At 43.1% G+C, this 15,053-nt stretch overlaps 1 protein-coding gene across 1 annotated transcript; it reads left to right on the top strand.

Moving 5' to 3' along the window:
• The first annotated feature begins 474 nt into the window (after positions 1-474).
• On the top strand, positions 475-7,241 carry SALL4 (spalt-like transcription factor 4). The gene is made up of 3 exons (XM_009584680.1): positions 475-3,004; positions 3,682-3,989; positions 5,088-7,241. The coding sequence occupies exons 1-3, from the start codon at positions 508-510 to the stop codon at positions 5,508-5,510; spliced, it is 3,228 nt and encodes a 1,075-aa protein (XP_009582975.1). The 5' UTR covers positions 475-507; the 3' UTR covers positions 5,511-7,241.
• The last annotated feature ends 7,812 nt before the right edge of the window (positions 7,242-15,053 follow it).

Genomic DNA, 15,053 nt, shown 5'->3' with positions numbered 1-15,053 from the left:
CTTGTTTTAACAATCTTATATCAATTTCTGTGAGATGGTTAACTAAGGATTACAAGCTGAAGTACAAACACAAAATAAGCTTATGTGATGTTTTGCTCTGTTACGAAGCCTTTTCTCTCTTCCGTGGGTCCTGTTCCTTTTAAGCTGTTTTGCAAGTGCTAGTTGACTTGCTGCACTGTTCCCTTTTTATCTGTATAAACGGATTTGCGATAAACCTCCTTCCATCAAGCCTTGTGAGATTCCTTTTATATTATTGGTTTTATTGAAAACAGAACTGAGATTCAGATTTCTTTAGGGCTGCAAATGAATTAGTAGCAAAAGAGCAAGCAGGACTTAAGATCGATCTGTAAGCTTGATTCCGGTGTCTTGTATCTTTAACTTGAAATTCAGGTGAAGTCAGTAACCTTAAGAATAGGAAATACTCAGTCTAAATCTAGCTATTACTAATGTGACTTTCTTTTATTTTAAGGGAGTCCACAAGACGTCCCAGGTGACGGAGATGGTGAAATGAGTTCCAAAAGGTGTCGCACGGAGGAAACTAAAATCTGTGAGAAATGCTGTGCAGAATTCTTTGATCTCTCTGAATTCCTTGAGCATAAGAAAAATTGCACTAAAAATCCACTTGTTCTAATCATGAATGACAGTGAGGGAACAGTACCCCCTGAAAGCTTCTCTGAAGCTTCTCTAGGGAGCTTTCCAAGTGATCGAATGGATAGCAGGACACGCAAGGACGTTCAGGCAAAGGGCTGCACTGGCTCTATGGAAAAGAGAGAAGGAAAAATGGATGCTGAGTCGGTAGGAGGAATGTACCTTAAAATAGAACCCCCCGTCACGCCTGCAGCTCCTGGGCTAAGCTATCTACCAAAATCCAAAGTACCAAACACTAATGTGACTTTGCAGACGATACGCGGCACTAAAGTGGCTGTGAACCAGCGGACCTCCGATGCCATCTCTTCTTCAGCAGCCAGTTTTAATGCGATCCCCATGATCCTGGAGCAGCTCGTGTGTTTGCAGCAGCAGCAACTCCAGCAAATTCAGTTGACGGAGCAAATTCGCATTCAGATTGCCATGATGGCTCCCCATGCCCTGCATCCTTCTATAGCAGCTGCTACTGATCCACTAAAAGCTCTGGGTGCTCACATGTCTCAGCAGCTGTCGGCTGCTGTTGCTTTAATCGGACAAAAAGCTGGAAGCCAGAGCCTATCACTGGAATCCTTGAAGCAAGGAAAACTACCTCATTCTAACACTGGTGTTGCGGCCGCCGGCTCGCTGGCTGCTGGGCTTTCCTCCTCCTTCCCCTTGAAGCCGGAGGCAAGCAGAAGCCTCCCCGGCTCCATTTCTCGGTTCCCAAATCCTTTGCTACCTCAGTCCTCCAACTCCGTCATCTTCCAAAATCCGCTTTCGGCCGTTTCTTCTGTAATAGATTCCTCAAAGAAGGGGAAGGGAAAACCTCCCAACATTAGCGTGTCTGAAAGCAAACCGAACGCAGAAGAGCCGTTCTTCAAACACAAGTGTAAATTCTGCGGCAAGGTCTTCGGCAATGACAGTGCCCTGCAGATTCACCTCCGTTCCCACACCGGTGAAAGACCCTACAAGTGTAACATTTGTGGTAACCGCTTTACAACCAAAGGAAACCTTAAAGTGCATTTTCAGCGTCACAAAGACAAATACCCCCACATAAAGATGAATCCTTACCCGGTTCCTGAGCACCTGGACAATGTTCCCACTAGCACTGGAATCCCGTATGGGATGTCTGTGCCACTGGATGAGTCTAACCTAATTGTGGATAGCAAACCTCTCCTAACAACTCTGCCTACCTCTGCGGCCACCAGTGCACCTCAGACCATCTCCAACCTAGCAGGCATTAAGGAGTCTCTGCCTGGTACCTTCTCAAGTGATCCGCAGTCAAGGCCTTCTCCAGAAAGTGAGGGTGGCTCTTCCTCATCAGGGGCAGTTGGTCATGAATCGGGAACAGAGCAGAGCTTGAGTTCACCACAAGCTACCTGCAGCGTGAGCATCTTCCACGTAAGTGGGTCAAACGAGCAAGGCTCAGAAACATCGAAGCTTCAGCAACTGGTTGAAAATATCGACAAATCAACTGCTGACCCCAATGAGTGCCTGATCTGTCACAGAGTGCTGAGCTGCCAGAGTTCACTCAAAATGCATTATCGTACTCACACTGGAGAGAGGCCATTCAAGTGTAAAATCTGTGGCCGTGCCTTCTCCACTAAAGGGAACCTTAAAACTCATTATGGTGTCCACCGGGCCAATACTCCTTTGAAGATGCAACATTCATGTCCTATTTGCCAGAAGAAGTTTACAAACGCAGTTGTGTTGCAGCAGCACATCCGCATGCATATGGGGGGACAAATACCCAATACACCAATGCCGGAAAACACCTGCGACAATACTGATGTGGATCCTGCTGTGGCTGAGAAGAATGGAGACATCAGTCGCCCAGCGGAGACTGTGGAAAGCATAGAGATGGAAGAGGACCTGGACTCTCAGGATGGCCCTAGGAGTTCTTCAAAACCTCCTACTCCGTATGATGCACAATCAGAATCGCCAGCCACGGCAGCCACCTTCTCTGGTATTGCAGCACTGGAGAATCAAATGAAGATCGTCAACTCTGCTTTGAACTTGCAGCGGCAAAGCAGCTTGAAGTCTAGTGACAATGGCTCAGCAGAAAGTGATGGCATGACAAATGATTCGTCTTCTGTGGCAGGAGATCCAGATTATCAGAACGGCAGGAGTCCTGCTGCCTCCGAGTCTGCATCGCTCCAGGCTCTGTCCCCAGCCAACAGCCAAGCTGAGAGTGTAAGGTCAAAGTCACCTAGCTTCAACAATCAAGAAGATACAGGCACGGGAAATAAATCAGAGGGTCCCGAGAACGCTTCTGCAGAAATGGAAGGGGTCGTCGGTGCTTTGGATTTAACTTACGGCAATATTGGTCGAAAGGTCATTAAAGAAGAACCTGGGTTACACTTTGCCAATGGAGAATATGGTGAGTAGTATGAAGTGCTGCAAACAACTTGGGGTGGGGTACTAGGACTGGAGGAAATCCGTCTCTAGAAGGACCAACAGGAGTCAAAACCTCCTCAGCTTTCCCCTCTTCCTTCTCCTCTATTAGGATAGCGGCATATGCGCTGTAAAGTTTTCCTGACACAGTCAGACCCAAAATTCAACAAAATTCAGAAGAATTAAGTGCTGTCATCTCCTGCAAGGGGTAGCATAGAGGTCCTTAAAATAAGAGCTTTAAAATAAGAGGCTGTGCACTTACTATCTTTTATGGGCTCACCTGGTACCTCCCTATAGCTCTCTAAAGGTACAAGTTTGTGTTTCATGGAAAACTGCTTAACCCAAGAATGTGACATTAAAACTCTGGAATCTTTTGTGGGGTTTTCGAGCTCTCTAGCATTGAGGCTAATGTTGATCTAAATTTGACCTGAAAGTGAGACTTTCTAACTCCTAAGCTCACCAACAAAAATAGGGGTGAACTGATTTCTTTCAGAGCATCCTAGCAAGTGTAACAGCAGCCCTACCACGTGTCTTTGGAGGGCTTTGCAGGCATGCTCTTCAGGCATGTGCAGCTCCAAAGGCAGGGCCTCTGGTGTCTTAGCCAGATTTAAGCTTGGAAGCAGGAGGAGGTTGCGATAAATGTTGTCTTTGCTTTCTTTCCAGGTCGAAGTAGTATTCCAGCTGCTTTTGTTCGAGCCCCACCAGCCCTCATAAAAATGGAGATGCCCAGCGAGCGTCCCATTAGCACTAGCCATTTCATTGGCCCACCAGCTCTCTCCCCTGGTGTTGCCCCTCTCCTCGTGCCACGACCAAAATTCTGCCGTCCCGCCAAACAGCACATCTGCACTACGTGTGGGAAGAACTTCTCCTCTGCCAGCGCCCTTCAGATTCATGAACGGACCCATACTGGTGAAAAGCCATTTGCCTGCACCATCTGTGGGAGAGCCTTTACAACAAAAGGAAACCTGAAGGTAAGTCGTCTCTTACGTCATGATCTCCTTTGTTGGAGAAAGTCATACCAGAGTGGGAAAGATTATTGCTAATATTTGTCCTGCCTTTGGTGACAACTTTGATTTTCTTTTAGTTCCTCAAATGGTTATCTTTGACTTTAGTGTCTCCTTCCTGAGTTGCTTCATACAACTGGCTAAACGGTGTACTGAAATGCCCCGCAGAAGTCTTTGCTACTGTCCTTGGCTTTCCTTTTTGGACGGTAGGGCAGGCTTAGCCCTTACTAAGCAGATTGCTTTATTTTCATTTGGATTTGGATGTGTCAAGACATAAACATTTCATAGACTGAATGCTACAAAATGATGCCTACAGAATACATGCATTACACCGCACTGCTTGAAACACCATGCAGGATGAGGAGGGATAAAACTGAGAGGATAATCCTGAGATGGCACAAAGTATTTGGGGATTGTGTCTAAGCACTTGCTGAAGAAGTACTGCAAGTCTGTCCTTATTGTCAGATTAATCCATTAATTAAGCCCTGTAAGGGACTTGCAGCTCCCTCACTCGCACAGAGGCTTCTCACTTCCCATGAGAACCTCTTCAGGCTCTTCAGTCCTCCTGCATAAAGGCTGATGGGGAGGGAAAATACTCTGCAGTCTGTGAACAGTCACTTGCTGGAAGCACTAGCATGCTTGTGGTGTCGATGATTTTAGCTTAGGTGTAACCTCTCTTTCAAATTCCTTGGTGAGTTTTTTTGCATTAACTAGTATTTTTTTTAATGTAGTCTGTTCACAGCAAATAATGTGGCTTTTATTTTTTTGAGGGAGAGGGGCATCTTTGCCAACACCACTTGCAATAAGTGTAAAAACACAGTCCTACAAGCACTTCAGCAGTAAACTCTAGAGAGCCCTGGAGATGTCAGGCAGTAGAATGACTGTATCTTACACATGCCAGGAAGATAACAGACAAGAACTAGCCAGCTTGAATACTTACCTGAATGCAAATGGAGCATTCGTGACTTCTTTTGAGCAACTTGGCTGTAAGCAAAGTAGAACTTAGATATACCATAAAAGAACTGCAGTATTAACAATTCTCTTTACTTCTTTCCCCTCTGGAAGGTCCATGTAGGAACTCACATGTGGAATAACTCTGCCAGGCGGGGAAGAAGGCTTTCGATAGATAACCCCATGGCTCTGCTGGGGAATGATCCCAAGAAGGTATCTGAAATGTTTCCAAAGGATATAATGCCTCCTTCAGTGAGCATTGACCCCACAGTATGGAATCAGTATGCAGCGGTACTCAGCAACGGCATAGCAATGAAGACTAACGAGATCTCGGTGATCCAGAGCGGTGGCTTACCTACCCTTCCAGTCACCATTGGGGGTGGTTCGGCAATAAATACTGCTACGGTCTCCAAAATAGATGGGACCCAGTCTGGGACTGGTTCTGATACGGAGAAGGCCAGTGGTGCTGCTGCAGACAATGTGCCAAAACACCAGTTCCCTCACTTCATGGAGGAGAACAAAATTGCTGTTAGTTAAAAACTCTAGTGAAGTTGACGTACAGAAAGAACAAATATATATATACACAAACATATATTTTTAAGAGATTCCACTTCAGCCTCCTATTTTCCTATTGACGTGCAAATGATTTTATGGTTGTCTTTGTAAGAGTTGCCCAGAGTACAATCATGATATTGCTTTGCAAATAGTAAATAATAAAGAATAGGATTTCCTTCTATTTGGAAAGATGCGGGTCTTGCAAAGTAGTTCTTACGTGTGACTTTAATGTGTACAGCCTTACAGAAGTTTCTACAACTTGAAATTCCAAAGGTTAGAATATTTACCTCTTTGTTTAGAGTGAAATACTTGGGGGTTTTGAATAGAGTGGAAACAACCTACTGTTGATGGAAAAGCTTCTATTTACTGATAAGAAATGAAAACTATTAATGCGGGTAAATATCCTAGAATGTCTGCCACCCTCTTAGAAATAGTTTTTCTGTTTGGATTTTTGGCTCTGTGTGATTTCTGAATGTACTTTTTTACTATAATGGCTATAAAACTACAAAATTTTTTTTTAATTCCTTTTTTGCCTCAGAAGTTCTATGAAAAGAAAGTTGCTGTTTTTCTTTAATCACTGCTCCTAAGGAATTAATTCTCTGTATTGTTGACTGCTGCTTATTTAATACTACTACTAGGACAGTCCTTCAAGTATAGTGCCAAAACTCCTACTTCCAAAGATGTGCAGTTTTTCCTAGATGTTTTATTTCAATACCAAGAGCCCCAAACAAGCATGGGTGGGTATGTATATACTTTTTTTTTTTTCCTCTCTTGAAAGGGAAGACTTGCCTTGGGAAGTCAGGTCTAAAAGCTCTGCAAGGAATCTCAGGTGACTGTTGCAATTAGGCATGGGAACTGGTTTCCTTAGCAAGAGACTTCTTTATTTTTATTTTTTTCATTTGGGTAATTTAGAAGATCAGTCTGTGTAAACCTGTATTTAAATATGAAGTATTCATGCTTAGGTTAAATGTTTTGTGGGTTTTTGGATGGCATTCCTACTCTGGTCATTAAGTTTCTTGGTGGTCTGTGAACCTGCATTCTACCAAAATGGTAATTAATGATCCATGTGTATTGTATGAAGGTTGCTGGGATAGTCATCTGGATTCTAAGTTATCTACCTCATTTTTTCCTTTTGTAGTTGTAGTGTCTATTTTTCTATTAATGACCACTGTAATGAACTGAGATTCAAGCAGATGCTTCCATGCACTATCCGAAACCAAAACCTGATGTATTAGTGGAAGCGCCTGAAGACTTACTGGACTGACCTTTCACTATTCCTCTAACGTCTGCTGGAACTGTATGTGTAATGGGATCTAAACCAGACTGGAAAGTGAGCATTTGGTATGGAAGGACTGAACGATGGAAAGAAGTCTAGTTGTTGACTGCAGGAAATCTTCAAGTCCAGTCTCTGTTGTGGAAGGCCCCAAAAAATGCAGATTACCAAAAGTTTGTGTAATGTTGTTGCACCTGATTCTTGCTTATGATCTCTGTATGCCGAGTTGTGCCTTTCCTGCTGGACTTGTAAGTAAGAACATACCAGTACCTGTTTACACTGTAAAATGGATATTGTTACATAGACCATGCAAAAGGCATCCCAATTGTCAAGTTTCTGCATTGTGAATGTATGACTTTTAAGAACTCTGTAGTTTTGAGTATCTACTGATGCGTTTCTGTTGACATTTTGAGAATAAATTTTGGGATGGCTTTTTCACACTTAGTGTTTAAATTTTTCTGGCAAAGCATTTGTCTCCTGAAGAGCAAGTTCAATAGGCAGCATGCTGTCTCACTGCAGTGACTTTTTAAATCCATGATCTCGGGTTATGCTTTAGTTCGTTACTTAAAACAACAGAAAGTATAGGTAGCAGTGGAGAAGTCCCTAGATCAGTTTCTTGGGAACAGTTGGGGTTTGATATAGGGATTGGTACTTGCCAGGGACATTGATTCCCACACTAAATAGAATGACAGTAATATATGCAGTAATTCCTGTACTGTGATCACCCTAGAAAGGGAAAGGAATACTAAGTTATCAAATTGCCAGTGCCTGAAGATGCTGGCTGCATAGAAAAATGATAAGTAACTTCCCCTAAAGAGCAAAGAAAAACAGAGTTCTGAAAACAGCCCTGATATAATGGAAGAGCATTGAGATTCTGATCCTCACAACCTAAACTAGCAAATGTATTCTGCGCTTGTGAGGTAACAGTGGAGGAAAGTGGTGCAGAACCAGTGTACCCTTAAGGTGCACCCTTCCACCGTTGGTGCTGCCCAATCATGGTGCCCCTTGCACAAGGCTCATACTTGGGAGTGGGGAAAAAAGGCAGAAATGAAAACACTTGCTCTCTAGGCTCTACCACAAGCTCTGGAGGAATGAAGAAAGAAGGGGTGGGGAGGGCAGGACCGGGTGTGAGGTGGTCCAGGAAGGTGGGCAAAATAAACATAGCAGAAGGAAAGGCAACGACATGTGGTGGATGTGCGGGAAGATAGAAAGCATACAACACTGAACTAGTGTACACAGAGCATGCAGTTGTTTAAAAGCAGCACTATAGTTCCAGGAGGTAAAATATTTGGTGCAAGAGAAAACATGACCCTTCTCTGCTCAGGGAAACCAAGGGATTATAATCTGAACCACAATGGATGAGGAGTATAGCAAGAGGTCTCTCAGTGGTAATAAGTAAAAATAAACTGTACACTCATGCTAGTGTGGATACTATTCTCAACCACTGAGCTTATAACCTGCTTTGAGAGCAGTGTTGCTCTGGCTGCCTGGATGGGCTTGTTGCCAGAGCTGCTGCTCTGTCCCTTCAAACTTTGGGCTGGATTTCTGGCTGGTTCCTTACACTGGTGGTGCTGGGCACCCTGTGCAGGATGTCCTGCCTGTGCAGGACTAACTGCAGCAGCATTAGAAGCAACGTGGTGTGAAAGAAGAGGTGTTGGGTTTACAGCAGAGGTGGATCACATCTAAAGACCTGCCCTGACTGGGAAATCTGCTCTCCAGCATGGGCCAACTGTGGGCACTGTGAAAAAGTTGCCTGGCTTCAAAGGAACCTGTGATAACAAGTCTGCTCTCCACTGATAGCTTGAAACCAAGTGGTATCATGATGCCATGAAAATATGTCAGCAGCAGGAGGAAACGAGCAGTTTTGCTAGCAGGAAGCCAACAAAACCTGCTGTGCCGGGGCTTTGCACCTCGATAGTATCTGTTGATGGCTCCTCATCCAAACAGCTCCTGAGGTTTGCGGTCTCTTTCTCTCTTAAATGTAGACTCTGAGCCAGTCCCATGAGGGCTGAGCTCACATTACAGCTTTACCTCAAAAGGTGCCGAGCTCTGACTGCCTTTTCATGACCATCTATAAGAATGTAATTATGTATTTAGACCTCTGCCTTCTTTAACTGTATTGGTCAACAGGTTGGAAATTAAGGGGAGATGAGGAGGGAGGAGGAGTTTATTAAAGCATAAGCTCTGGTCTAGAAATAAAATGTCAGGAAACTGCTGGGAAACCAGGACAACAAGAGGTTTTGGCAAATAGTTGTACGGTATCCTGCAGCATAGGGTTGCTTGGGGGAATGCAGCTAGGGCCCGCCTTGGCCGGGCGGACAGCAGTGGCGATGAAATGATGTGACTTGGCACAGAGTCACTGCAAGGCTTTACTCTCCAGGCTACGGTGTCACGCTCTCGCTGTGCCCAAAGCCGTATCTCACAGCTCAGTGACAAGGCAGCTCCAGGCTGGAGCGAGGCAGGATCCCTAGCTACGCCGCTGTGGGCAAGTCATGGATCTTAGCACAAAACTTGAAGAACGGGTAGGACCTATCTGACCCCTGTCCCCACAGCAGAAAGCGGGCTGTGCCATAGGGATATTTCTGCTGGAGGTAGCTGGGGGGGAGACTGTATTTCCAAAGCAAGCAGGACTGGGAATTAGCTGCTCTCCTATGTACAAGAGCTGAACCAACACCTTCTGAAACTCAGCATGGTGGAACTCACCGCACTGGCAAGCATGTACAGTTTACAGTAACGTTGCATCTTAACAATTAAAAAAGACAGCTGATTCTCTTCTTCCCTATGCTGATGTAAATTAGGAACAAGTTTACTGAAGCTAATATAGCTACATTGGTGTGAGAGCAGAAGTGAGCGTGGTATGTGCACTGTCTCTGCTCATTAGCTTCTCTTCTTGCCTAAAGTACTCTCCGGTACTTATTTGTTATTTCTTACTTTGCTCATCGCATAGAGGATTTGCCCAGGCTATTGCTTTTGTGTAAGTAGCATATTTACTTGCATGAATGAAGGTAAAGGCTGGCTTGCTTAAAATGTTAAATTTGAACTTAAAAGTTGCATTCCTTTAAAAAAAAAAAAGGAAAAAAAAAGGCGTTATGTTTACCTTAATGTATTAGCTCTATTCCTCTAACGAAACATTTCTCTTGACCTACCCCTTCTGTTCAAAACTTTCCAAGAAGTCAAGGGAACTTTGAGGAGTGAGTTTGTCTGAAAATCATGTAGATAATCAGCGCTCTGGGCTGAGCTCTGTGAGGCTGATTGCCTTTCCAACAGCTGGCAGCGAGGAGGTGGGAGCCTTCCCAGGGCTGCTGCTAAATACAACGTGGAGTAAAGCGTAAATGACCATTGAGCTTGCATCCGCAGAGGGGAGAGGACCTGGCTGAGGTACTTGAGCTGATGGGATGGCAGAGAGAGGCTGAAACAAAGGAAAAGGGATGAGTATTGCATTCATTTTTTATTTTTCCTGTTGAAAGCCATTGTGCTTACTGCAGGGTTTGCTGCACGTTTGGAATCAGGAAAGATGATGGCTCCTGTTTGCAAAATAACAGCTTAGGCAGAAAGCCTTCTTAGTGTCTGTGTGATCCCATGAGGTTACTGCTACGGTGCTGAGGCTTTCTTCATCTCTTTTTGTGTTGTGTGCTCAGAGGAGAGAGCTCTTCTCTGTGTGCACTTCCCATAGCCTCCCCGCTCACGCCCACCGGTGAGTGTTCCACATTAGTGTTGTGTGGGCGAGCACTGGACTTGCGTGTGTTTGACTTCAGCTCACATTCAGCACTGACCTAGAAAAGCGTCTGTCATTGCACAGCCACAGCAGGACAGGGAGCATAACTCAGCAGAGAAATGAACCGGCAATTACATGCTCCTGCCTATTATCATATTATCTATTTCATTATCGTATCTCCTATTTTCTGCACTTTGAGTTAATTGCTTATAAAGGGCAGTGTTTTTTGCAACATTTTGATTGCTGTTAATACCACTGATACTCAAAGCTGTCTGATTTATTGGAAAGCATGCTTTTTAATGCCTATTATAACTGAATCATGTGTTGGACATCCCAGCCAATCTAAAGCAGCATCCCTCTCTTTTCAAACTTTTTTATTAGCCTGTTTGTCACATCTTGCAGTCCAAAGATTAACTTCTGATTCAATTACTTCATGCAGAAAATGTCTCGATTCAGAGTGAGAACAGGTGGATCTCATCGTGTGTCTTATTTTCCAAAACTTGGTTTAGGCAAAATCCAGACATTACTAAAGGTTTGTGTAAAAGTGTCTCTCTAAAGAAAACGAAAAAAACAAATCAAGTAAAATTCACAGTACCTAGCGCTATTTTTATATATACTTTTTTTTTTTTTTAGTCAAACATAGAGTGTAAATAGATGGAGGAAAAGCAGAGGTACTGGCCATAATGTCAACACAATACCTAGAACTACAAGAGCAAAAGGGAACAACAGGGTGAAATACAAAGATCGCAACCTCGAGCAGCAATGGGCATCGGTGCAGGGTCAGGAATACAAATCCACTCTTGCAGCGTCTGAATCTCTTTGCCAATGGAGTGCGGTCACAGCTTCTGTAGGCTTGGAAGCGTGCAAGCCATCTCTGCTGAAAATACGCTGTCAAACTGATGGTTGCTAAGGGACTGCTGGAGCAGGAGGGAAAGCTAAAGAAGCTGAAGCCTGTCTGCCTGCAGGGAGGTGTTCCAGCTCCTCTCCGATGCCAGAGGCTGGCTTTGGTGAGCAGATACTGCACCTCAGCGCTCATGGTAGGTCAGGACCCCTCTGTGTCCCTTCTCAGTCTGGTTAAGCAGGACACATTGAACAGCACGAACAAAGTCTTTTTAAAAACAGTTTGATAATTGTTGTGTGGAGATGTCCCTATGCTTTTGCTTACATAGATTTAGAGACAAATATGATTCAAAGCATAAATAAGATACCATTTTTATTAATAATGATCTTGTCTATACTTCAGTCAGCTCATTTAAACTTTCAAATAAAAAAACCCCAACAAAAACTCAAACCAAAAAAAAAAAAAAAAAACCAAAAAAACTGTGAGCTGACCAAAAGTCAAAGCACCCGGTTTATGAAATCATGAGAATGTGAGGGCCAGATGACAAAACGTGGTGTGTTGTGAACAGAAAGGTGATGCAGGAGGAATATATGGGGTAAATAACTATTTGACAAATAACTTGTATTCTTAGTGTAGTAATACAGAATCTGTCCTTTTATGCATAATTATCTTCCTAGATCCTCAATGGCTTTGCATGTACATGGCAACAGAGGATGCTTTTAAATCAAGTTAATTGAATTGGCTTAACAGCCCTTTACGGTCCTGTAAATCCAGTTTGCGAAGTTTGTTTTAGAAAAATTTGTCTCCATGCAGTCTAGATATTCAGAATACCAAACTTTTTTTTTTTTTTTTTGGCACACTGGTTGTTTCCATGAAACCAGTTTGATTACTTAGGTCCTTAAAGTTCAGCACACATTCAGGTGCTTTGCAGTACCTAAATCTCTGTACGTATTAAGAGTACTAGAGTACTCCACCCTCTCAACCCATGATGTCCAGATTAGGAAACAAATCACATTTCCTCATTACCTATTCTTCTGTTCCCCCATCAATTCTTTCAGTCTTAACTGACAAAATAACTACTTTGGGGAGGGGGGGAAGGGGAGGAGGGGCCCTTCAATAATATTTACAAATATAAAATGTGTAACAAATACCAATTTATTCTCAGTTTATAGCTTTACATTTTTTATCTCACCCACAGGATGTGTAACACAAATAAAAATCAGTATGGTGGGAATTCACAAAACAGCTACAGCTAGCAGCAAAATCATTTCAAGAGCTAACAAAATAAAAATGTGAGTTTATTTGTCTAGAAAGCTGCACATTTTTCTTTTTTCATTTCTTATATTTGACACCTGTCCTAAATGAATGACAGTTTGACTATTATTGTTTTGAAAATTAGGTCCTGAAGCGTTGTTTTCTTCTTGATCCACAGTATATAATTGTGTGAGGAAGAAAAAGATCCTATACAAATACTGCACTTCCTCAGATCAGCATGAGAAGTGTCTGCTCTGAAACTTCATTATGAGAATGCCAAATGTTCTCTCGATAACAGAGCCTATGGCAGTATGAGCTTTATTGTAGTTTCCCTTAGCAAGTGTTGATGGATTTATGGACGGCTTCATTAAATATAGGCTTAAAGGATATCCGCTATCGCCCACTTGTCAAAAGAAAAAATAATATCAAAGCCATCCGTGCAGATCAGAGATGCAGGTGTTAACAGTGCATTATAATCTGGTAGTGTTTAACTTGCCAATTAATTGCAGTAGTCTTGTCTGAGTTCAGACGTTTAAAAGATAAATTTAAAAGATGAATGCATCTTGTGTAGGCTTAGGGCACATGTACAATGATACCATATTGCTAATGATTCTTGCTTCGGCATCCCCGTTCGTGTTTGCATTTCTCCTACTAAAATGCTCCTTCCTAGCAGTGACTCTGCGTGCCTGCAGCTGCTAAGCCCCGGGAATGGGCAGCTTTGGCGCATTTGCTCTTATTTTGAAGGATTGAATGTCATGGTCCGAGCCTATTTCAGTACTGCCTTGAGAAAGTGATGTTTCACTGCACCAAACCCACCTCTTTCCTTGTCATTTGTGGGAGTGAGTCAGTAGCATGGGGAAATAACGCGGCGTACGAGGCTGCCTGCTGCACAGTTACTGCATGACTGCAAGTTTTCAAGCCCTTAGCAACCAAATCCCTACTCCTGCACGCTCGTCTTCCTTACAAATGATGCAGCTGCAAGCACAGCTCAGAAACAAAGCTCAAAATACCATGTGCAATGGGCTACATTTTCAGACAAAGAAGGTGCACCCTGGTATTTGTAAAACTTGCACTTATGAAATCAGATAATGACAGGTACAAAGAATAATGTCACAACTTTAATTGCCTGCGGAATCATAAATATTTTGTGCAACCAGTTACGTACCTATAGTCTGAGCCATCTCCTTAGATGTCAGAATTATCTATAATTTGATACTCATGTTTAGGGAAAAAAATAAATAAACAAAGTAAGCAAAAGCAAATGTAGATCCAAAATTGAATTAAACTTCCAGCATATAAAAAGTCAAACAGAATATTATTATTCTGATCTTTTACAGTGTTCATCAGGCAAAACCACTGGAGTCCTATGCATAAAAAACTCAATTATTTATTTAGTAGCACAACTAAAATGGAAGAAAATTTATAGTATATTGTACTAAATAGGTAATGAGTACAATTTGCAAGTGCATTGTCAAAACCACCATCCATTGTTTGAGTGGGAAACTGGCACTAGGACTTGCTCCTTGGAGGAATATAGGCACACCCCCAAAATACAGTTTATTTACATGTTCTTTAATCAGTGGAGCTTAGAGACCTGGATGCATTTGAGGATCAGTGAAATGCACTGGAAGGCATCACCGGTGGGTGAGAAGCTGGTGTCACAGGCAGAGAGGAGGAGGCAGAGCCGTGGGGACGAGGGGGTGGCGGTGCTCCTGAACACAGAAGTGCAACGGAGAAGTGGGGGAGAAAGGAAAAAAAGATAAGGCAGGAAGGCTTGCTTCCAAAACACTGGGAACCACTATGGTGAAGGCTCACGGACATAAAAATTTCTGGTTTGATTTAGGCACACCCCGCCAGCCAGTCGCGTTATTAGGCTGTGCTTTGGCAGATCGAACTTTCACTTGTCTTTGCAAACTTGAATGGCAGAGCACAAGAGACTCAGGATTATTCGGTGCATAAAACATAATCCTACTTGCAAAATAAATGTGCTGGCACTGCCTGCTCTGGGAAAAGATATTAAATCATTCCAATCAACAACCTGGTAGTTTTGTACAACCCTTCGCATTAAAAATGGGGGCTCAGCCTTGGAGTTGCCAACAAACAATTTCTGGTTTTGAAATGGGATCTATAATGTGCAGTGATGAAAATACTGACAGCATCTGATAAACTCTCCCTACAGGACAGCCTCAGGGGAGGCCAAGTGGTCCAGAATTGGTTCTAATAACGAATCATTTGGGGGGTGGGGATAAAACACTGTTTACTGTGGTGTTAAATTAATCATCTGGGCAAAAAAAGTCCTGGGAGAAAGACCATAGATAATGATTTAAAATTATGAAAAATAAATCAGCTCCTTTTAATTAGCAGTTGTGCAGTATGAATTCTGCAGCTTGCAGGGCTCCTTTGTGAGCCTCAAGTTCTATGCTTACAAAAATTGAGTATCAG

Source organism: Fulmarus glacialis, unplaced genomic scaffold (assembly GCF_000690835.1).
Source record: "Fulmarus glacialis isolate BGI_N327 unplaced genomic scaffold, ASM69083v1 scaffold24559, whole genome shotgun sequence".
NCBI classification, from domain to species: Eukaryota; Metazoa; Chordata; class Aves; order Procellariiformes; family Procellariidae; genus Fulmarus; species Fulmarus glacialis.
The sequence above is the reverse complement of the archived record's forward strand: the minus strand, read 5'-3'. Positions and strand labels throughout refer to the sequence as shown.